The sequence below is a fragment of the Lepus europaeus genome, chromosome 21 (genome assembly GCF_033115175.1).
Source record: "Lepus europaeus isolate LE1 chromosome 21, mLepTim1.pri, whole genome shotgun sequence".
NCBI lineage: Eukaryota > Metazoa > Chordata > Mammalia > Lagomorpha > Leporidae > Lepus > Lepus europaeus.
The window spans coordinates 46107849-46132254 of NC_084847.1; the positions used below are offsets into that span (position 1 = coordinate 46107849).

The 24406-nt window shown below is 42.1% G+C and overlaps 1 protein-coding gene across 3 annotated transcripts in view; it reads left to right on the forward strand.

Annotated features, from left to right (window-relative positions):
- The window catches only part of LOC133750638 (S-adenosyl-L-methionine-dependent tRNA 4-demethylwyosine synthase TYW1), a 221777-nt gene that overhangs the window by 114786 nt on the left and 82585 nt on the right, over nt 1-24406 (forward strand). For all 3 annotated transcript variants that reach the window (XM_062180247.1, XM_062180248.1, XM_062180246.1), the window contains exon 13: nt 5268-5403. In XM_062180247.1, coding sequence (XP_062036231.1) covers nt 5268-5403 — 136 coding nt within the window. The remainder of the gene's footprint in view (nt 1-5267; nt 5404-24406) is intronic.

Consider the following 24406-nt stretch of genomic DNA (forward strand, 5'->3'; position numbering starts at 1 on the left):
TTTTTATCCCATGCTGTAAATTTATGAGGCCTCATTCTTGCTTCTGAGCCGCATTCTTTGAATTGTAGTACAAGGCCTAATAATCTCTTCAGAAAGAATAAAAAGGAGAGGAAATTTTTAAAATTTATTTGGAAGGCAGAGTGACAGAAAAGGGTGGGAGAGAGAGAGAGGAAGAATGAGATCTTCCATCTACTGGTTCACTCACAAATGGCCACATGGCTAAGGCTGAGCCAGGCAGAAGCCAGGAGCCTGGAACTGTGTCCAGCTCTCCCACATTGGTGTCAGGGACCCAAGCATTTGGGTCATTTTCCACTGCTTTCCAAGGTGCATTAGCAGGGAGCTGGATCAGAAGCAGAGCAGCTGGGACTCGAACCAGCCTCCGATAAGGGATACCGGCATCATAAACGGCAGCTGAACCTACTGTCCCACAACTCTGAGCCCAGTGTGTTTCCATATATGATCAAATTAACTTCGAGATGTAAAATCAGGATGACGCATCAGCACATACATCAAGGGTCACTGGGCATTTTTGCTGGAGATTGAATTTAAAGTTGGATATTCCAAATACTGTCTTTAAATTCTTCTCAGCAGAGATGTGAGATACTCAGACACAGGGATCAGGATGGTTTTTAATGAGATAACATTTTTCTTGTTTAGGGGAATTAAAATGATTCTATCTTGTGTAGACTAAAGACAAAAAAATCTCCATGCTAGAGAGTCATTGCCTGTCCTGGAAGAATTGACACCAATGAGGTCCCTGTGACTCAGAAGATTTCTACAAAATCCCTTTGCTACTTTAGAGCCCTGTAATTCCTAGAGACCTTTCTTAATTCTCTGCCCTTCCTCTGCTCCCTGGCAAGATCTGTCAGCTTCCTTGATTGTCACTTCTCAGACGTTTATTGTTGGCTAGAATTCCTTAGTGGTACTATCAGTGCCCAGGGTTCCTCCTTTGTAAATGGTAGAGGTTTGTAACATAAGCCTGGCCTTTGGCTTTTGCTGTTTATAATCTGAAGTAGTTATGGAGACAGAGTGCAAAGGCCAGGGCAGTTCCCATTTTTGCATCAGGAAGTTTTCTGTCAAAGTCCAGTGTCCAATGATGAGAGCCAGCTGGAACCATGAAGCAAAAAAAGGCCAGTTGCAGTGGCAGGCTTCTCTGTTATTAAAGAGGGCCCCAGCAAAAGGGGGGTGAGGGGCTACCGTTGTGGCACATATCAGAGTCCTGGCTGCTCCACTTCCAATCCAGCTCCCTGCTCATGCACCTGGGAAAGCAGCAGAAGATGGCCCAAATACTTGGGCCCCTGCCACCCACAAGGGAGACCCAGATGATATTCCTTGCTCTGGGTTTCAGTCTGGTCCAGACCCAGTAGTTATTGCCCTCTGGGGAGAGAACAAGCAGATGGAAGATTCTCTCTCTCTCTCTCTTTCATCTCTCTCCCTCTCTGTCATTCTTCCTCTCAAAGAAATAATAAAGTTTTTTATAAAAAAAAGTTTTGTTGAAAGAATTATACCATTATAGATGCTATTATTTTGCATTTTCAGTAGTACATTTTCATTATACTTTGCTCAGGAGTGACACATTACAGTAAGGCCCCTTGTCTCCAGGGATTCCATGTCTGTGAGTCCCCTATCCATGGATTCAACCAACCTTGGGTTGAAAATATTTGAAAAAAAATTGTGTCTGTAATAAATATGGAATTTTTTTCCTTGTCTTTAGTTCTTAAAAATGTAGTATAACAACTATTACACAGCATTTACATTGGAATTGGTATTGTAAGTAATCCAGAGATGATTTAAAGTATATTGAAAGATATGCATAAGTTATATACAAAGACTATGCCATTTTATATAAGGGACTTGAGCATCTTTGGATTTTGGTGTCCATGGATTGCGAGGTGTCCTGGAACCAATCCCCCACTAATGGACGGATTATACTGTACTTTTAAGGATTCCCTTTGTGTATCAGTATTGCATAGGAATTAAGGCAATGAGAGTCTGCCAAGTATCTCATTTTTAAAGGTTTATTGATTTATTTGCAAGAGTAACAGAGAGAGGGAGGGAGGGAGGGAGAGAGAGATCCTTCTGTCTGCTGGTTCACTCCTTAATTGCCTGCAACAACCAGGGCTAGGCCAAGCCAAAGCCAGCACTGGCTGGGTCTTCCATTTGGGTGGCAGGGGCCCAAGTACTTGGACCATAATCTGCTGCCTCCCAGTACATTAACAAGGAACTGAATTGGAAACTCAGAGTAGCTAGGACTTAACTAGGCACTCTAATATGGAATGTGGGCATCCCAATTTGGCAGGCTGACCGTCTGAGCCACAGCACCCACCTTGTGGCAAATATTTTAACTATCCTGTCTCTGGTCAGAACATCATCACATTCTTTCCCCTCCAAAGATTTATTTATTTATTTGAAAGAGTTAAAGAGAAGAGGAGGCCAGCGCTGTCACATAGTGGGTAAAGCCACCACCTGCAGTGCCAGCATCCCACAGGCATGCCGGTTTGAGTCCTGGCTGCTCCACTTCTGATCCAGCTCCCTGCTATAGCCTGGGAAAGCAGCAGAGGATGGCCCAAGTCCTTGGGCCCCTGCATCCACATGGGAAACCCAGATGAAGCTCCAGGCTCATGGCTTTGGATTGGCCCAGCTCTGGAAGTTGTGAACATTTGGGGAGTGAACCAGCAGGTGGAAGACTTTCTCTCTCTCTCTCTCTCTCTCTCTCTCTCTCTTTCTCTCTTTCTCTCTTTCTCTCTCTCTCCCCTTCTCTCCCCCTATCTCCCCCATCTCCCCCTATCTCCCCCTTCCCCCCTCCCTCCCCCTCCCTCTCCCTCCCTCTCTCCCTATCTCCCTATCCCTCTTTCCCTCCTTCCCCTTTCCCCCTCTCCCTACCTCTCTGTAACTCTGCCTTTCAAGTGAATAAATAAATCTTTAAAAAGAAAGACGGAGAAAGGGAGAGGGAGGGAGGGAAGGAACAAGCGAACGAACGAACTCTGTACCCAATGAGAACAAACTGCCCCTAAAATTCCTACACCCTATTCATGAATATAGAAACACTTGCTGAGACCTGAGCTATGATCGTCCATCTGACTTGGGCAAGGTGCAAATAGGGTCTGGCCACCTGGAGGAAACTTGTTCAACCCCTTGTTCTTATCTATACATTCTTTGTCTATTCCTTCCTAAAATTATCCAGTGGTCTTCTTCCCAGCACACGCTGTCTCTGAAGATGTTTGTAACTGTTTGGTTGGAGGGTAGACACTAGCCTGTGTGTGTTCCAGAAGGACCAAAGTGAGAGGGAAAACAGGAAGTTCTCATGGTTACATTTAACCTCATTAGGGGAGGGACATAGAAACCCTTAGACACAGGCCTTGAAAGCAGCCCAGCATCTACACATCAAAGCCTTGCCCATGTCATGTAGTGAGGGTCCCAGCCCTGGGGACTTCCCAGGGGAGTCTTCCCAGCCACCAAGGGGGCTCCTTCGTCTGTTAACACTGTGCTGAGGCGCTGGAAGGACCATTGCAACAGTGAACCAGAGAATGGAGGATCCCCCCTTCTCTCTCCGCTTCTGCCTCTCTAACTCTGCCTTTCAAATAAATAAATAACTCTTGGGGCTGATGCTGTGATGTAAAATAAAATAATAATAATAATGAAGAGAAAGGGGGAGAGAAAAAGAGGGGTCTTCCATCTGCTGTTTCACTCCCCAAGTGGCTACAGTGGTTAGGGTTGAGCCAGGCCGCAGTCAGGAGCCAGGAGCTTTATTTGGGTCTCCCATGTAGGTGGCAGAGGCCCAGGCATTTAGGCTATCTTCCTCACTTTTCGCAGGCTGTTAGCAGGGAGCTGGATCAGAAGTGTAGCAACCAGAATTCGAACCAGTACCCATATGGGACATCAGCACTGCAGGCAGTAGCTTTACCCACTACACCACAATGCTGGCCCCAAGAGCATCTTCACTTTCAGTAACTTTAGGTCTAGAAACTTCTGACTTTTTTTTATATGTCGCTATGCCAGATCACTGTAAGCGTTTGTTTAGCCTGCACTCCCTTAAAAACTGTCCACTAAATTCAACAACTTTCACTGAACGTTAGCTTTAAGAATCTGCCTGTGTGTCTGGATAAAGAAGAAAAGTATGGTTTCTGTCCTTCAAAGTCCTACACTCAAAGATTAATAGGACTGATACTGACAGATATAAAAACAGCACATAAAACACTCAAAAGTGATGAGTTTTATGGCACGTGTATTAGAGCTCTGTTTTTAGAAGTTCAAGGACTTTGAAACAAAAAATGTCCATAAATAATATTCTAGAGGTAGATGTGGAATACATTGTGGAATAGTTACAGAAAAGTCACAGTGGAAGAATCTGTAAGATCATTAGGGGAGACTTTTCTCCCTTTTTTGTTCTTGTTCTAAATTCACTGAAGAGAATGATTTACAAAACACATTTGAAAGGGAAAAGTAGAGGGTTTTTGGAAAAAGTACAGTCTAGGTTTAAGGCATAATTTGCAAGAAATCCAGGAATGAAATTATGAAAGGAGAATTTGAGAGAAGTGTTGAATGAGTGGCGTTCCTGGAAACTGAGAGAAGGCAAAGAAAAGCAAGGCTCTGTGGCCTCGAGTTTTCTTTTGGGATGTGCTCCTTTGTGAATGCAAGGTTGCTGTTCTGACTCTGCACTGCTGAAAGAGATCATCATCTGTGCCCACAAGGCCTGACTTTAAACCCACTCCCACTTTCTGAGGCATATGTATGGCTCTGTGCCCTTTAAAGAAGACTTGAGCTTTGGAGGTAGGGTCTTGTTCCTTGGAAGCCTTCTATCAGTGAGTTGATGGCAGGAGATGGCTCACTTACCACAGACCCCACGTCACTGTGAAGTTTCAACTGTGTGAGTGGCAGAGTTATGGGGAAAGTTAGATCTGAGAACATCCCTAATTGTGTTGGGATAATGCTGCCAGACTTAAAATTAGAGCTTGTTTTGTTTGTTTCCCATGAAAACCTAGTGTTTAAAGAGGGACTAATTTTAAGTAATTAAATGGTTTCAATTTATTAGGGATGAGGTCTAGTCACTTTTAAAATAATCAGTAGACATCCCATTTTGTAAAATTATTAAAATCATTGCTTCACTCTCCTGGAAGAAGTACAAGCCTGTAGACCCAGTGAAATGTTTAATTAGCACATTTGTTACAAACTTTAAGTTTTATATCATGGGTAGCCTGCTGCAGACTTAATCTTATTTTTCTTTCTTGTTTTCTCCTTCTTTTTCTTTTTAAAAAATAATTACCAAGAAACCTCAAGCCAGTTACTCAGCTGTATGTCAGTGTGGATGCTAGCACCAAAGATAGCCTGAAGAAAATTGATCGCCCACTCTTTAAGGATTTCTGGCAAAGATTCCTTGACAGTTTAAAAGCCTTAGCAACAAAGGTAAGAATTATGACATCTTAAACATGAAGCAAGAAAGAAGGAAGAAAAAAAATGGGAGTATTTTTTCTTCTTTTTCACTTTAAAATTTTAGAAAAGATACTAAAAATCTTCAATGTTTTAGACCTTCTCTTTGAGAAACCTTGAATGTTTATTATTCAGTATTTTAATTTTTGTGGTACAGTGATATCATTTGCCCCTTGTAGTGAGAGAAGTATAAACACGCTTCTGAAGGTAAGTGATAAAACTTGGTGAGGTAGAAGTATATAGCAAAGCTTGAAGAGAGATCAGCAAACTCTGTGCTTAAATATGCAAATTAATTTCCCTGTATATCTATAAACCAATTTCCTTGCCCACAAGTAACCCAGTCTCAGCGTGCCCAAATTTAATGTCTTTACCTGCAAACAGTTGTCTCTCCTTGTGTGTTCCCTTAGCAGGGGTTGGGAGCATCCAGCCTGCAGGCCATATCGAACTCATTTGGGTTGGCCCTTGCCAAAGCAAGGGTGGGTGGGACTCAAATTCAATAGGTCTATAGCAGGCTAATTTTTAAGCTGGTGATTTTGTATGGCACATGATGATGTTATAAATACCCAGATGTCCCTTGGCAGAAGAAAGGTTCACCCCGCCCCTGCCCAGTGTAGCTACTGTCCTGCTCTTCGATACCTAAGGTGACCTCTGGTTCTTCTTTGTAGCCCTTTCCTCTTTCCTCTTTGCCTCTGCCCTGTCTACTACTACGTCTCTTACTAGACTGCTGTAGTAGAGGTCAAATCCTTTCACCTTTCTAAGCAGCTCTTCTTCCGCCTATACCCAATCTGACTGATAAGAGTCACCACAGGAGCTTCAACAATTAGTTTTCTGCCCCTAGTGCCATCTGAGAATCTGCTTGTCAAACATCCCAGGCAGCATTTGATGTGCAGCCAGATGTGGGAGTCACTGTTCCAGAAATTCTCCCTTTCTTTCTAAGGCCCAGCGCTCTGACTTTCCTAACCCTTTCACCATCTGGCCCTAGCCTCTCTGTTGGCTCTGTTCCCCAGGAGGGCCATTCTTCCCTGCTTATGTCATTTGTCTGCTTTTTGTACCTAGCACTTTCTCTTTTCTGAGTCTGCTTGCTGTATCCTTGGATCTTGGAGTGTCCCTTCTTTGACTTAACAGAAACTCTGTGCACCCTCATAAGCTCGACTTCATTGTTATCTCTACTTGTGAAGCCTTCCCAGTTGCAATTAGCTGCCCTTTTCTTCTTCCTCAGTTTTCCACTGATAAAAACCTTTGTTCTTCTGTTTGATGCTAGCCGCTTTCTTCCTAACTGGATTCCGTGCTTTCCTCTGAATTCCAGGTAGCAGCTGGCACAGCTCATTTTGTGGCATTTGGTAAATGCTTCGTAAAAGAATGAACAAGTGGCAACTCAATAGATCTGTGTCGTGTACCAAATGCATTTTCCTGACTGAATAAGTTTTTCTACTGTATGCTTGAGAAGCTAAATTATTAAAACCTTGACTTTACTTAAGAAATGAAAAAGCCATACTTCGATTCCTAACTCTCTCGGGTTATTCATAAAGTTAGCAGTCTGAGCACTTCCTGGGTTCCTAAAATTAGTGGTCTTTGATTTTAGCTTCAGCCATATCATCTTCACCTGTTGCTAAAACAAGAGATGCACAGCATAAAAATCAGAATGGATTTAGATGGGGGTAAATAGTAAGAGCTAGCAATACCAGGAACATCCAAGCTTGGAATGTGGACTGTGTTCCGAGTCAGAATGTGGAAGGTGACAAGCAGGCGTTAGCAAAACAGCTTAATTTTACTTTTATTCTTTGGCCAGACTTTACCATGAATGAACTGTTACCTTGAAATTACCACCCTTTAGACATGCAATTCAGTAATAATTGCTTGGGCTTGACCTATTGGCAATAATACAGTGACTTACAGTTCTACAGTATTTTATCTGGGACTAGACATGTTGATTATCCCATGTAATTCTACTTAAAATGTTTGCTTGGGCTTTTTCAGCCGTTTGCCCACACATTAAGGCAATTGCTTTCTAAGCATGTTGCAGCAATTAGAGTTTATGTTTCTCATTCTTGTATTGTTTATGTTGCCATTTAAAAAAGACGATCTATGGCTGGAAGCTGCTCTTAAAAGATTTTCTTTAACTTAAGCTATTATTTCTATCTGGTATCATACGGTATAGTAAATGCTACCCAAAAATGATTGTTTTACTGCTGCTTAACACTCGAAAGTTAAACATGCACAATAGCTAGGAAATGGAGAAAACCTCAGGTCCATCAGCTGATGGCTGGATAAAGAAAATGCGGTACACAATGGAAGGGAATATGACTCAGCCATAAAAAAATGATGAACTCTTGTCATTGTGACAACATGGATGCAACTGGAGCTTGTTATATTGAAGTAGCCAATCACAGAAAGACAAGTACCACATAATCTCACTCAAATGTGGAGCCTAAAAAAGTTGATCTCATAGAAGTTATATGTATGATGGTGTTACCAGAGGCCAGGGAGAATGGAAGGGAGGGTTGAGAAAAGATCGATTAACAGGTATTAATTTGCAGTTAAATAGGAGTACGAAGTGCTGGTATTCTGTTGTACAAAAGGGAAATGTGCCAGGGGATTCCAATACAATCCCATCAAGGTGGCATGTACCAATGCCATCTCACTAGTCCAAGTGATCAATTTCAGTTCACATTCGATGGCTCCGATAGGTCTAAGAATCAAAGGGATCACACAAACAAGACAAGTGTCTGCTAATACTAACTGATAGACAAAAAGGGAGAGAAAGATCCAACATGGGAGGTGGGATACACAGCAGACTCATAGAATGGCAGACGTCCTAAACAACACTCTGGCCTCAGAATCAGCCCTTAAGGCATTCGGATCTGGCTGAAGAGCCCATGAGAGTATTGTAGGCATGGAAAGCCAAGATACCATGGAAAAGAATAAAAGAAGAAGACCTAAATGAAAGATCTCTGTGAGTGAGATCCCAGTGGAAAGAACGGGGCCATCAAAGAAGGAGGTACCTTTCTCTGAAGGGAGGAGAGAACTTCCACTTTGACTGTGACCCTATCGGAATAAGATCAAAGTCAGCGAACCCTAAAGGCTTCCATAGCCCTGGCAACTCATGACTAGAGCCTAGGGAGATTACTGACGCCATGAACAGGAGTGTCAAATTGTTAAGTCAGCAACAGAAGTCACTGTGTACTTACATCCCATGTGAGATCTGTCCTTAATGTGTTGTCTAATGTGCAGTGATGCTATAACTAGTACTGAAACAGTATTTTTACACTTTGTGTTTCTGCGTGGGTACAAACTGATGAGATGTTTACTAATGATATACAGAATCGATCTTCTGTATATGAAGATAATTGGAAATGAAAAAAAAAAAAACCTGGTGTTAAATTGGAAATGGCATAGAAAATTAATTAATTTTTAAAAAAAAATATTATGTAGGATCTCTGTCTTTAATGTGCTGTACACTCTTATTTAATGCTATAACTAGTACTCCAACAGTATTTTTTTTCACTTTGTGTTGCTATATGGAGGTAAACTGTTGAAATCATTACCTAATATATACTAAACTGATCTTCTGTATATAAAGAGAATTGAAAATGAATCATGATGTGATTGGAAGGGGAGAGGGAGCGGGAAAGGGGAGGGTTGTGGGTAGGAGGGAAGTTTTGGGAGGGGGAAGCCATTGTAATCCATAAGCTGTACTTTGGAAATTTATATTCACTAAATAAAAGTTTAATTAAAAAAAACAAAAGGGAAACTGTAAATAATGCTAATGTGCTGTATGTTTCTCTTTAAAAAGAAAAAAAAACTGAAAGAAAGGATTTTGGAAAGAAATGTTAAATGAAGAGATAGGTAATGCTTACACTGTTTGGGCATTATACAGTGTATAGAAATATCACAAGGTACCCCATAAATAAGTATACTTTTTACGTGTGAGTTAAAAAATTTTTACATTAAGCATATATGTTGTAACTATATTTTAGCTATGGGCATAGCATCACTAAACCTGATATCATTTGATTTTTTTAAATAACAGTGCTGTTTCAGATGTTTTAATTAGAACATTTATTCTGTTATCTTCTCTTACTTTTTAAAAGGCTTTTAGTATACCTACTCCAAGAAATGTGTTTACAGACAGGACATGTGTTGAACTTTATAAACAATTAAGAAATGTGATTTGTCCCAAGACTTTCAGCCTATTTATTTGCTAGTGCTACCCAGAGGAGAAGGTAGCCTATTTTATTTTTTAATCTTGGCAAGTATAATGTTTACATTTCCAGATCTTTATCCTTTGTCAAAATTGTTTCTTTTCAATATGAGGAAAAAAACATATTGGTACTTGAGTATGTCGGGCTCAAAAACAATTCCGTCAAGATAACAGAGCAAAAAAGTGTCGGTTTTTGTTTCTGACCACGACAGCTACTTATCAAGCGGTCCTTCTTTATAAAGAGAGAAATCCATCTTCCATGAGACAACACTGCCTAACGTTAGCAGGAGACTTTGTATCAGCAGTGTGACCAGATGTGTTTCTGCCAGTACATTATGATGCCAAGGTCAAGATCCAGTAGGAAATTGAAGCACTTAATCCTTTCCTGTGTTTAAGCAATAGCAGTGATGTGCTTGAAACCTCATATTTAAAAAGAAAAAAAGATAAAAATAATTACCTGCATTACACATTGTTGGATATACAAAGTAAACATTAGCCTTTTTTCTGTGGATGTTAGGGTGCTGTGACTTGGCAACATTATTGGAGTACCATCGTTCCATTGTTAAGGAGGGCGTTTTGTACCTTGATGAGATTGCTGTGTATCTAATAAGGAAATAAACCAGTGTCTGCCTAAGGCCCATAGTTTGCAAATTAAAATGTTTAATACTTGATCTTCTTAGTTCTGATTATAAAAAAACATTTTTGCTGATTATGGAAATTTCACGGAAGAGAAATATGAGGAAGCAGGGAAAGAAATTACCTGTAATTCCAGGATCTTGAGAGAACATTAGCATTTGAAGTGCTTTTAAAAATCTCCTTTTTGAGGGGGTAGTACTTTTTTGCATATGTGATTCAATTCTCTGTGTCACTTTGTTGTTAACATCACATCACAAGCATTTCCCATGCCATTACTTTTCTCAGTGAACTTCATGTTAAAGACAGCTTCATTTTTCATCCTGCTCAGTTTCCTGCTTGTTGGCCGATAGCAGGGACTGGCAGGAATGTAGGATGTTCCTGCACGCGGTGCCTGTCCTGAGGCCGACAGATTTCCTGTCCTTAACGCAGTTAGGGGGAGTCTCACCTCTGCTGTTCCCAAGTTGCAGTGTACACAGATGGTCACTTTTTAACATTTCTAAAACTGGATGCAACCAGAGGCAAAATGTCATATCTAATGAGTAGCATTGTTGCTTTCATGAAGGAGAGACATAAAATAATGGTATGTCTTGGTAGAGTTGGTGAAATATTGGTATCTTCTTTCTGCCCTTCCCATCCATTTTAGGATGAGCTGGTGTCCCAGCATTCTGCCTAGTTCGCGTATTTATTGACCTAATTTGTTTATTTTGACTTCCCATCATTGATGCCAAAGTCTGTTCTTGAGCCTTACCTCACCTGGGTGATGTAGGTATCTTTTTTATTATCACTTTTGAGAAGGTTTTATCTTGGCCCTTTACCTCCATGTACCCGTGGGAATGCTCTCACCATAGCCTTAGATTTCCATGCAGCTTGGCCGAGATTATATTCTATTGTTAGCCACTTTTGAAATCAGAACAAGAATTTGATCTGTCCAGTATTGTCACTCAAAGTCAGTGTCTGCAAACTGGCTGTTTTTCTCTAGTCCCGAGTAATTTCCTAGTAAATAGATTTCTGCCACACCCGATTTCTACTGAAGCTTGTCTTAGGAAATATGAATGTGTTGCATCTTAGGTTCATGTTGAGGCATCAGGTAATGTCCAGGGGGTTGGAGATGTCTATGGGTTGGAGATTCAAAGGACCAGTACAGTTTGAATATGTAGACTTAGAAGTCATCTCTTCAGCAGTGGATTCTACTTGAAAGCGAGGAAGAAGATGGAATTACCCAAGAAGTGTCCGAAGAGGGCCAAGGAAGTAGTCTTAGGGAACAAAACTGTCGAAGCTTTCAAAGTGAAGGGATTACAGAGAGTGAGTCTAAGAAGAATTTGATAAAGATATTGGTTCAGTTCCATGCAGTGTGGTGTATTACATATACTTCAAGGGAATAGTGATATTTAGTTTTGTGAGAAGTCACCAAACTCTTCCGAGGCGACTGAACCACTTGGTATCTCTGCAGCAGTGAGTGAGTGTTCCTGTTGCTCCAGATCCTTGTCAGTGTTTGGTTGTGAAGGTGTTTTGGATTTTGACTATTTTAATAAAAGTGGCAGGCATCTCATTGTTGTTTCATATTTCCCTAATGATGTGATGTGTAACATTTTTTCATGTTTATTTACCATGAAGAGATCTTCTTTGGTGAGGTGTCTGTTAAGGTCTTTGGCCCATCTTTAAGTTTTTTTTTTTTTTCTTATTGTTGAATTTAGGAGCTGTTGTGTATTCTGGAAAACAGTCCTTTATCAGATCTGTCATTTGGAGATATTTCCTCTCAGTCTTGGGACCTGTCTTTTTGTCTGTTAACAGTGTCTTTCACAGTACAGAAATTTCTAACGTGATTGATGACGTTCAGCTTGCCAGTCTTTCTTTTTTTCTTTTTTTTTTATTTTTTATTTTTTGACAGGCAGAGTGGACAGTGAGAGAGAGACAGAGAGAAAGGTCTTCCTTTGCCGTTGGTTCACCCTCCAATGTCCGCCGCAGCTGGTGCGCTGCGGCCGGCGCACCGCGCTGATCCGATGGCAGGAGCCAGGTGCTTCTCCTGGTCTCCCATGTGGGTGCAGGGCCCAAGTACTTGGGCCATCCTCCACTGCACTCCCTGGCCACAGCAGAGAGCTGGCCTGGAAGAGGGGCAACCAGAACAGAATCCGGTGCCCCAACCGGGACTAGAATTGTGCCTTCGCTGTTGTATCTGAAAAGTTATCATCATTCCCAGGTCCTCTAGACTTCCTCGTGTTACCCTCTAGAATCCTTACAGTTGTCCACTTAGATCTGCGATTTGTTCTGGATTAACTTTTGTGTTGGATCAGAGGATCTGAGTCTTGATTCATTTTTTTCACATGTGGATTTCTGTTTGTTCTAGCACCATTTGCTAAAAAGACTCTTTTTCACATTGTTTGCTCCTTTGATCCTTTTAAAGATCAGTTGACTATTTATGTCAGCCTGTATCTGCACTGTGTATTCGGGTTCATTGGTCTGTTTGTTATTTCCTTCAACAGTTGTGCCTTCTTTTAAGCTGCGGTTTTTATGTTGTTAAATTGGTGCCTACTATAGTTGTTACTGTTTTGTGTTTGTTGCCCTGTTCTTTGTTCTGATTTTTATACTGCACATTTTTTCTTTTATGGTTTTATTCAACTGTTTTGTATGACTCTATTTTTTCTCTTTTCCTGTCATCTCATTTATTCTGCCTTTGTTACTTTTTTCAGCAATTGCCCTAGGCTTAATCCAAGGGCTTTTGGCAACAAAATTTTTTTAATTTATTTGTTTCATTTGAAAAGCAGAGAGACAGAAAGAGAAATGGAACTTCCATCTAATAGTTCACTCCTCAAATGTAGGCAGCACCTGGGACTGGGCTAAGCCAAAGCCAGGTGCTGGAACTCAATCTGGGTTTCCATGGACCCAAGTACTTGAGTTGACTGTTGCTTCCCAGTGTGCACATTTGCAGCTAGATTGGAAGTGGAGATTGGAGTCAAACCCAGGCACTTTAATATGGAATGTGGACATCTCAAGCAGTTTCTTAACTGCTTTGTCAATTAGCCACCCTGAAAAATGTTTTGTTTTGTGGCTGGCACTGTGGCGTAGTGGTTAAAGCCACTTCCTGCAGTGCTGGCAACCCATGTGGGCACCAGTTCAAGTTTTAACTGCTCAATTTCCAATCCAGCTCTCTACTATGACTGGGAAAACAGTAGAAGATGGCCCAAGTCCTTGCGTCTCTATACCCGTGTGGGAGACCCAGAAGAAGCTTCTGGCTCCTGGCTTTGGGTTGACCCAGCTCCAGCTGTTATGGCTGTCTGGGGAGTGAACCAGCAGATGGAATTCTTTTTTTCTCTATTTTTGCTTTTCTGTAGTTTGTAAATAATGTACGCCCGGATGGTTTGGGATTCTTGGAGTATCCTGGACTGTGATGTGGCATTTGCCATTAGTTTGGGGGAAATTCTCAGGCATTCTTGCCACAAATGTTGCTTTTATTCTTTTCTTTCTCTTCTCCTTTTGTGCTACCCATGGTATATTCAGTTTCTTTTCTTCTGAGTTTCAGAGGTTGATGTTGAAATCTCTCCTCCCTCAGATTCTTTACCCAGCTGTGTCCTGTCCCGAAGACATCTTTCATTTACGTTACTGTGTCTTTAGTCTCCAACATTTCCTTTTCATTCTCCCTTCTGAATACCCACCTCTGCTTACATCACCCATCTGTTTCTGCGTGCTGTCCAACTTTACCCATCAGAGTCCTTTGCATATTAACTACAGTTGTCTTTTAAGTTCCCTGAGTAATAATCCCAACATCCATGCCATGTCTGAATCTGTTTTCTATTTCTTCTTCACAAAGATTTATTATTTATTTATTTGAAAGAGCTAGAGAGTCAGAGAGAGAGAGAGAGACAGAGAGATCTTTGATCTGCTGGTTCAGTCTTCAAATGGCCTCAACAGCCATGTCTGGGCCAGGCTGAAGCCTGGAACCTGGAACTGCATCTGGGTCTCTCACATGAGTCTCAAGGGCCCAGGTTCTTGGACCATCTTCCACTGCCTCCCAGCTGTGTTAGCTGGAGGCTGAGTTGGAGGTGGAGTAGCCAGGACTCAGACTAGCACTCTGATACAGGATGCCAGCATCCCAAGCAGTGGCCCAGCCTGCTGTGCCACAACGTACAGTGCCTGCTCAGTTCTGGTGCTGATGCTCGTGCTCTCTTCAGACCTTCTGGTGTGCCTTGTAACTTGTTCTGGTTAGCTGGCCATGCTGTACTAGGTAAAAGGAACTGCAGAGGCCTTTAGTGTGGCCCTGGTCAGGTGTGGGGGCAGGGGAGGCCTTCTGGACCCTGTCATTGGGTCTCAGTCTTTAAGTGCCTATGCCTCTGCTCTGCAGACTCAGCTGCAGTGGGCCAGAGCCGAGTGTTTCCCTTCCTCCTGGCCAGGTAGGCTCTGTTCAAACCCAAGCAGGGTAGCTTCTGGTTAATACTTTCTTTTGGGAATAGACCTTAGTTAAGAACAGAGTGAACCGGTGTATTTCTAAAAGGATCCTTTTTTCCTACCTTCAACAGAAGCGCAAAGGGATTTTTGTCCTGTATTCAATTTGAGAGTCAGAGCTCTAGGAGGTAAAATTCCCAAAATGTGGCCCTGTGGTGTTTTTATTTTATTTATTTATTTATTTATTTATTTATTTATTTTTGACAGGCAGAGTGGACAGTAAGAGAGTCAGAGAGAAAGGTCTTCCTTTTTCCATTGGTTCACCCCCCAATGGCCTCTGTGGCCGGTGCGCTTTGTTGATCCAAAGCCAGGAGCCAGGTGCTTCTCCTGGTCTCCCATGCGGGTGCAGGGCCCAAGGACTTGGGCCGTCCTCCACTGCACTCCCAGGCCACAGCAGAGAGCTGGACTGGAAGAGGAGCAACCAGGACAGAATCCGGAGCCCCAACCGGGACTAGAACCTGGTGCGATTAGGTGATTAGCCTATTGAGCCGCGGCGCTGGCCCCTGTGGTGTTTTTAAATCTCCAACCTGTCGGTGCTGAGCTCCCAGCAGGTTGTCTACTATGGGCATGTGTTCCTGTCCTAGCTCTGTTCCTGCTGGGTTTCTGCTCTTAGAAGCTGGAATTGCCTATATTTGCCCGTCTGTCTCCCACAACTTGAGGGGCAGCAAATTTGCCCTGTGATGTTGCTTCTCTATTGAATCTAAGAAGAGCTGTTGATTTCTCAGTTTGTTCAGATTTTCACTTGTTGTTAGAAAATAATGGGGACCTCCAAGCTTCTTGCATAGTGGATTGGAAAGTGGAAGTTCTGTTAGGAATAATTTTAAGTTTCAAAATCGGAAACTTTCAGCTTTTTTCTTCAAGATCTAGTAATGATCTTTGTAGGTTTTGCTTTTAGTCTCATTCTTATTTTCTTAGGATATAAATATATATATATATATATCTTTTTGACAGGCAGAGTGGGCAGTGAGAGAGAGAGACAGAGAGAAAAGTCTTCCTTTTGCCGTTAGTTCACCCTCCAATGGCCGCCATGGCCGGCATGCTGCAGCCGGCGCACCACGCTGATCTGAAGCCAGGAGCCAGGTGCTTGTCCTGGTCTCCCATGTGGTGCAGGGCCCAAGCACTTGGGCCATCCTCCACTGCACTCCCGGGCCATAGCAGAAAGCTGGCCTGGAAGAGGGGCAACTGGGACAGAATCCGGTGCCCCAACTGGGACTAGAACCTGGTGTGCCAGCGCCGCAAGGCGGAGGATTAGCCTGTCGAGCCACGGCGCCGACCAGGATATAAAAATATTTATGTGGGGCAAATGTTTGGCTATGGATAAGATGCTGCTTGGGAAATCTGCATCCTGTATAAGAATCCTAGGATCAAGTCCCAGCTCAGCATCCAGTTCCAGCATCCTGGTATTGTGCACTCTGGGAGACAGCAGATGATGGCCCAAGTACTTGGGCCCCTGCCTCCCACGTGAGAGACCCGGATGGAATTTCAGGCTCCTGGCCTTGACCTGGCCCAGCCCCAGCTGTTGTGGGCATTTGGAGAGTAAACCTGGGGTTGGAAGTTTTCTCTCTGTCTCTGTGTTTCTCAGCCTTTCAAATAAATAAAAATGAACAAACATTATATTTTCCTCTTGTTGAATTCAATCAGGATGTGATTTAGGAATCAATTTCATTTTGTTTTTCAGTACCATATATCAAATGATCTGTCTTTTATTTGCTGATTGGATAGCTTTTTACCATTTTTATATATTGAAACTTGACATATCTTCTGGTCCATTCCAGGAAAATACTGTATGTGTTGGTTTTTAACTTTTATTCTATCAGCAGGCAGTGTATTAGTCTGTTTGGCTCACAGCTCAGGATCGGGCAGCCCCATTAGTCTGGTGTCTGGTTGAGGCCAGCAATAGTAGAGCATGTATGTCCCATGCTGGGAAACTGAGAGACTCGGGAAGCCTGCTCTGCTTATATAACCAAATCTTTCTCCCAGAGACCTAACGACCTCCCACCAGGCCCAAATCTCCACACTTAATCCCTCAACCATTAGCATAAGACTTTAGGGTTCAAATGTCTGCCTGGGTTTGGGGAGCCAAGTCTTATACAATGTATAGCAAGGAATATGTCACACACACACACACACATCTTTCTACAGTAGTAAATGCAAGGCTACAACACCCTTCTTATCGTTTGGGTAATAATGGAGGAAGGGAGGGAAGAAGGAATTATCATTATGTTCTTAGAGTTGTACCTACAAATCACATTGAATCTGTTAAAAGCTAATTAATTTTAAAAAAAAAGAAAGAAAATACTTAGATAGCATCTTAGCAAAAAACAATAACATTTTAGAGACTTCACAAGAAAAAAATTATTACATGGCTCTAACAGTGAACCTTGAAAGGCTTGTGTTTGGCAGCCTTCCTGACTGCCGCCTTTCCCTCCCACAGTCTGTGAATGGTGCTTGTGCTGTTACCCACCCAGGAGAGCTCCACTGACGGTGACTGCTTTGCCAGTTGTCCTGGTTATGAACCAGAAGGTGCCTAAAGGAAGAAACAGGGTGTTTTGTCTTTCTTGCTCACTGTGGTGTTCAAGGATCTTATCACAGTATCTGACACATCATTACCACGTGATAAATATTTGATCGATGAGCAGTTTGCATTTATCCACCCTTTTCTTTGGTGTCTGGTTGTTTCCCAGCAACCCTCTTTGTATAGCAGTTGAATGCTTGGTACTTTGAAACAAGAGTACCAAGATTTGAATTCTGGCTGTACTTCCTATCTCTTAATAATGAGCAAGGGACTTGGTTTTTTCACCTGTGAAATGGGGAAAATAACAGTGCCCCGTGTGACTAGACAGAAACGTCTATATACATGGGAAATAATAGTGTTTAGTTTTTTGAAAATTAATGCCATCTATCACTTTTTTGGTGTATGTAATTAAATATTTTGTACACATATAAAGATACAGTAAGTTAATAATACCATATAAATACATATAGCTTAAGAAATAAAATTTGATAACACATTCAAGAGCTGTTCCTATGAACCTCTTCCCTTCATGTTTCCTTTCTTTCCTTTTCACTGGTGATCAGTATTCTGTATTTGGTTAGTGTGTGTGCCGTATATGGCCTTTCCTGTAATGACCTTTCCATATCTTGCCTGCCTCTCCCTCTCTCTCTCTCTCTCTCTCTCTCTCTCTCTCATGTTTTTGGCCTTTCCTGTAATGACCTTTCCATATCTTGCCCCATTCTCTCTCTTTCTCTCTCTCCTCCCTCTCTCTCTCTCTCTCTCTCTCTCTCCCTCTCCCTCTCTCTCTCTCTCTCTCTCTCTCTCTCTATTGTTTTAAACCCATTTTCTGTCTTATTGGTCTTTCTCAACATTGCTGTGTTCCCCCAGGACTCTCCTCAGATGGCGACTTAGCAGAGTTTCTCCTTGGCCATCCTGTGTAAGGTCTCATCCCCCGTGTTCCCAGCCTGTGTCTCTGCGTGGCCTTTCCCATTGCATGGTCACTGTCAGACCTGTACGTTGATTGCTTCCCTCTCATCCAACTAGAGCACAAGCAGGGGCATCATTAGCTCTCTCAGTGCTGTGTCCTGAATGCCCAGGCTAGAACTTTACCTGTGGTCTGCACTGAATAAATGGTTATAGAATGAATGTAAGAACGCACGCATCTGGTATTCAGGGTCTCAGAGATGATGACCTCTACCTTGGGCTGTGTAGAATAAACAAATAGATAATATAAGGAGAGCATATATCCACAGACAGCTCTGTGAGCTCAGCAGGGTGCATATACTCGTCTGTCAGAGAACCCAGGGCAAAGCAGAAAAGATATCTGTTAAGCCATTGTGACTAAGCTGACAGGGATACAGTTGCCATTCTTAATTCTGCTAAATGGCCCCCTCTGCCACCACTACCACTGCAACTGGATGGCCTTTTGGTGCAGTCATTAATCCCTCCTAGGATGCCCATACTCTTTACAGAATTCCTGGCTGAGCCCTAGCTACTCTGCTTCCAATCTAACTTCCTGCTAATACACACCCTGGAAGGTGGCAGATAATGGCTGAAGCTCTTGGGTCCCTGCCACCCATATGGGAAGCCTGGATGGAATTTGAGTCTCCTGGCTTTGGCTTGGTCAAGCCCTCTTGTTGCCAGCATTGGAGGAATAAACCAGTGGATGGAAATGCCTCTGTCTCTTTGTCTCTTTCAGACTTTTGAACAAAATAAAAATAAATAAATATTAAAAATAACTTCAGAACTAGGCCGGTGTCACAGCTCACTAGGCTAATCCTCCACCTTGCGGCGCCGGCACCCTGGGTTCTAGTCCCGGTCGGGGCGCCAGATTCTGTCCCGGTTGCTCCTCTTCCAGTCCAGCTCTCTGCTGTGGCCAGGGAAGGCAGTGGAGGATGGCCCAAGTGCTTGGGCCCTGCACCCACATGGGAGACCAGCAGGAAGCACTTCACTCCTGGCTTCGGATCGGTGCAGCACGCCGGCTGTAGTGGCCATTTGGGGGGTGAACCATTGGAAAAGGAAGACCTTTCTCTCTGTCTCTCTCTTTCTCTCTAACTCTGCCTGTCAAAAAAAAAAAAAAAAAACAAGTTCAGAACCACGTAAAGAAATAAATGCTTTGTTTTTTTAGAAATTGAGATATATTTATATATCCTAAAATTTACCCTCCTAAAGTATGATTTTTAGTATATTCACTACTATCTACTTCTAAAACATTTTACTGCAACCATATTTCCTTTTTGATTTAGCATTAAAAGGCTTTTTAAAACACTGTTACAGGAATGAGTGTGAGGTCAACCATTAAGCTGTTGGTTAGTACACCTGCATCCCACATCGGAGTACCCATGTTCAATTTCAAACTCCGGCTCCCAACTCCATCATCTGATAACGCAGAAACTGGGTGGCAATGGTGATGGCTCAAGTGACTGGGTTTCTGTCACCCACATGGGAGGCATGGATTGAGCTCCTGGCTCCCAGCTTTGGCCTAGCCAAATCCTGGCTGTTGTAGACATTTGAAGGAGTGAATCAGTTGATGGGAATGTTCGCTCTCAAAAAAAAAAAAAAAAAACAGGACCAAACAGCATTATGTTGTATGCTTACATTGCCTTATAAAGGACTTACTGTTGTCCATGGCTGCTGTACCTCTAGCATTTGGCCAGCAAACCCGTAAGAGCTTGTTGCTGAGACTAGCTAATAGTTTCAGTTATAGAACCAAAAATAAGGTAGACCATTGGTTCTGCAGACAGCATTATTAAGTTGTTATGTTTAATAATAGCTCTGGTAACTGCATCTATTAAACAGTCTGTAAGTCCTTGTAATGCTGGTCCTTAATGCCCATGTGTAGCATTCTGTTTTATCTTCACACGTGCAGAGGTGGATTCTACTGCTGCCCTTGTTTCACAGATGAAGAAGTTGAAGCTCACTGAGTTGTTTGGCTTTATGTTATTACATTATTACCTTCAGCATTTGCTTATTCTGCATAGCCAAAGGTGGAGGTAATCAATTCTGGGAACCTGAATACCAGCCAGGAAAATCAAGCTGGTATTTGAATCCCTGTTTAGCCAAAAAATGCTTCAGTTTGCTGATCATTCTTCTTATTTCAGGGAAGTAGATGTCAGCCTGCTGCCCAAAGTTATCACTCCCCTTCCCTTATTTTTCCTTATTTATACTCAGTTCCTTGAACTTTTTCAAGACTCCACATATTTGGATTTCACATTGTTTTAGTAACAAAATAAAATGTTGTTAATTTCATTTTCCATAAACGTTTTGAAATACTGTTATATAACATATTTCTGTTATATAGTGTGATATGAAGATTTTCATGGGTTATCATAAGTTTATGAAAACATTATAATCATATAATTCTACAGTGGTCAATTATTAATAATGTTAGAAGATGTCATTTGGTCTGAATAATCTCTTAAATTATAAATTACCTTTTTCTCCACATGGGAGGAAAACAGTTTTTGATATAATCAGTGATTATGTCTGATGTACGGTAATGACTGTGGCAGTAGTCTTTGTAATTTGGTGAAGCATACATGGATCCATATACTATATATTAGTACTAGATTCACCATAATAGTGAGGTCAGCATGCAAAACAAAATGATTGTTAAAACTAGTATGTTTAGGGCAGGTGTTTGGTGGAGTAGCTGGATTGCCACTTGGGATGCCTGCATCCCATATTGGAGTGTCTGGTTTAAGACATGGCTTCCCCACTTCTGATCCAGCTTCCTACTATTGCACACCCTGGGAGGCAGCAAATGATGGCTTCAGTTCTTGGGTCCCCACCAACCATATGGGAGAAGTGGGTTGAGTTCTTGGCTTCTGGCTTTGACCTGGCCAAGCCCTGGCGATTACAGGCTTTTGGGTAGTGAGCCAATAGATTGAAGATTAGCTAGCCCTTCCCTCCCTCCTTCTCTCTACCTCTGTCTCCCTCTCTTTCAAAGAAAAAAGTTAAAACTAATTACTATATTCCTCTTTTTCCTGTTGATTTAATGGTTGGAAACAAATTTGCAAGCATTCTTGTTTTCTTAAAGTTCTTTTGATTCAAGTAAGCTCCTTCTTCTACCACTTGTTTTAAAAAAATTTTTTAATGTGTTTCAAAGCCAGAGTTGGCCAGCGCTGTGCTGCAGTGGGTTAAAGCCCCGGTCTGCAGAGATGGCATCCCATATGGGTGCCAGTTGGAATCCTGACTGCTACACTTCTGATCCAGCTCTCTGCTGGGAGACCCGGAAGAAGCTCCTGGCTCCTGGCTTCAGATCAGCACAGCTCTAGCCATTGCAGCCATCTGGGGAATGAGCCAGTGGATGGAAGACCTCTCTCTCTCACTCTCTCTCTCTCTCTCTCTCTGTAACTCTGACTTTCAAATAAATAAATAAAATCTTTAAAAAAAAAAAAAAAAAAAAGCCCGAGTAACAGAGAGAGAGAGGAAGAAGAGGAGGAGAGGAGGAGAGGTGGAGGAGGAGAGGAAGAGGAGGAGGAAAGGAAAGGAAAGAATCTCTCCACTGGTTTACTTCCCAAGTGGCCAAAACAGCTGGGATAGGACCAGGCCTAAGCCAAGAATCAGGAATTCCATCCGGGTCTCCCAAGTAGGCCCAGGTCCTTGGGCCCTGCACCCACATGGGAGACCAGGAGAAGCACCTGGCTCCTGCCTTCAGATCAGCGCAGTACCCTGGCCACAGCGCGCCAGCCGCAGTGGCCATTGGAGGGTGAACCAACAGTAAAAGGAAGACCTTTCTCCCTGTCTCTCTCTCTCTCATTGTCCGCTCTGCCTGTCAAAAAAAAAAAAAAAAGTTTTTACTCAGTGTAAACAATGTCTTAAATTTGTTAATCATATCTTTTTTGAATATGTGCACTTTTAAGTATTCTAACTTTGCTTGGTATTTCTGCTCTATATCTTTATCCTCAGACCAGAAATTATATTTTAATTTATTTATTTGAAAGGCAGAGTGACAGAGAGAGAAGAGACTGATATAAAGAGATATTCTATCCCCTGGTTCACTCCCCACATGGCCCCAATGGCCAGGACTGGAACAGGCCAAAGCCAGGAACCCAGAATCCTATTTGGGTTTCCCATGTGGGTGACAGGGGCCCATAGACTTGAGTCATCTGCTGCTGCCCTTCCAGGTACATTAATATGGAGCTGGATTAGAAGCAAGGCAGCAGGGACTCTAACTGGTGCTGTAAACACCAGCTCCCAGAAATTGCCTTGTCTTACTTCAAAGTGTCTGTTTATTTGTGGATCCTTTTGCGTCATGAGTTTTTAAATGGAGCAGATTTTTGTGACATTCAAGGCATATATACACACAAATTTACACACACATCTTTTTTTTTTTTTTTTGTAGAATCTCCAACTAAAAAATTCATATCCATGTTCAGCAGGAACTGTAATGATCACCATATGAATACAGGAATTTCTTTGCCCTCGTCTCACTGTCTTCTCTGTGAATCGTTATTCTACTTCATTAACTGTTAATGGAAGAGGAACAAGATCCCTTGTTTCTTGCCCTTAGACCTTACCAAATATTTATCATCTCTTCTTTCTTTGCCTGAATTTTTTTCACTTATATAATGGTTTGTTTTAGATGGCTCTGGGGGGGAGGGGGATTTTTTTTAAATTATAAGACAGTAAAGGTGAATAAACTTTAAAATGTACTAAAATATATCTTAAACACACTTAAACACATAATCATTAACTAAAACCAATAATAATGGCAAGATAGGTAATAGATAGACTGAAAAACTGTACCAAAAACCCTTACGTATAGATAAACATATTAATAAGTAAGTAGGTACTCCCATATACCTCTGGTGAGTTCATTTGCTACAGCCTCTTTTTTGAAGGTTACTTTTATGGTATGTATTAAAATAAAAAAGTGTGTACTCTGAATGAGTAATTCTTCTCTAGTAACTTACCCTGAGACCTATATCCCTGTGCTTTAAAATTCACTGTGGTGAATTCACTGTGGTGATGAATAATCCCAAAAGATTGGAAGCAAAGTAAACATCCATCAGGGAGCTAGTTGGGTAAATTATAGTGCATCATGCCTTTAATTCTTTTCTACTTGAGTATCAGGGGAAGGTAGGGAACTTTTGGCTGTGTTCTTTGACCTTTTCAGTCTAATGCTTATTTTCACTTTTTTATTTTTAAAGATTTATTTATTTGTTTGAAAGGCGGAGTGACAAAGATTATCTGTCTATTGGTTCACTCCCCTCACCCCCACCCCAAGAAGCTGCAGCAGTCAGGGCTGGCTTAAAGTGAAGCCAGGAGCCTGGCATTCAATCTGGGTCTCCCACTTGAGTGGCAGCAACTCAAGAACTTGGATCGTGTTTTGCTGCTTTCCAGGCTCATCACCATGGAGCATGATGGGAAGTATGGAGTAGCCAGAACTTGAACTGGCACTCCACTATGGGATATTGGCGGTTCCTTAACCATCTGCACCACAACACCTTCCCTTGGTACTTATTTTTTTAAAAGGATACTATCAGAAGCTGCCCTCAAGATCATTTTTCTAGGGAAAGCAGTTGTAAATTTTCTAAGTCTTCTTTAAAGGCTATTATTGGAGCTTGAGCAAAGTAACAGTAAAATGGTAGACAGTAAAAACTAGCAGAGAGCAGAAATCTGTTACAAACCACATCATGGTGCATTATAGAAAATAGGATTGGCTGATGTCTCATGTACAAAAGGTTTTGCCTTGAGCTCCTGTTTCTTCAAGGTCACATGTACTGTTCCTAAATCTTTGAACCAACACATGAAATAATTTCCCAAGACTCATGCTAGTAATTACTCATCTTGAGCGTGTGTCGACCTCCACTTGGTGCAGGTGGTTACCGGAAAGCTCTCCTATTCCACCTCCATCTTTCTGTTTGTTTTTGTCGCTCCTTCCACTCATCCAGCCGCTGGAAGCTTTCAGGCAGAGCAGTTTTTACAGAAGTGGTCATCAATCGCAGAGTTTGCTGGAGGCTTTCCACTCCCCAGAAAGTGAGCATCATGGTGGTGTGTGACTCCAGCGTTGGCACTCCACCAGCCCTGTGACCTCGGCCAAACTCCTGAAAACCTGAAAAGTCTTTGCTTCCTCGCCAGTTAATGGGGTTGAGAGCAGTTTCCAGCAGGCTGGATTGTGTTTTGGAATTAAATGATACCACATGTAAAGCTCTTTGTATGTTGCTTGCATATGGGCTTGATAATGTTAGTGCTGTCATTAATGA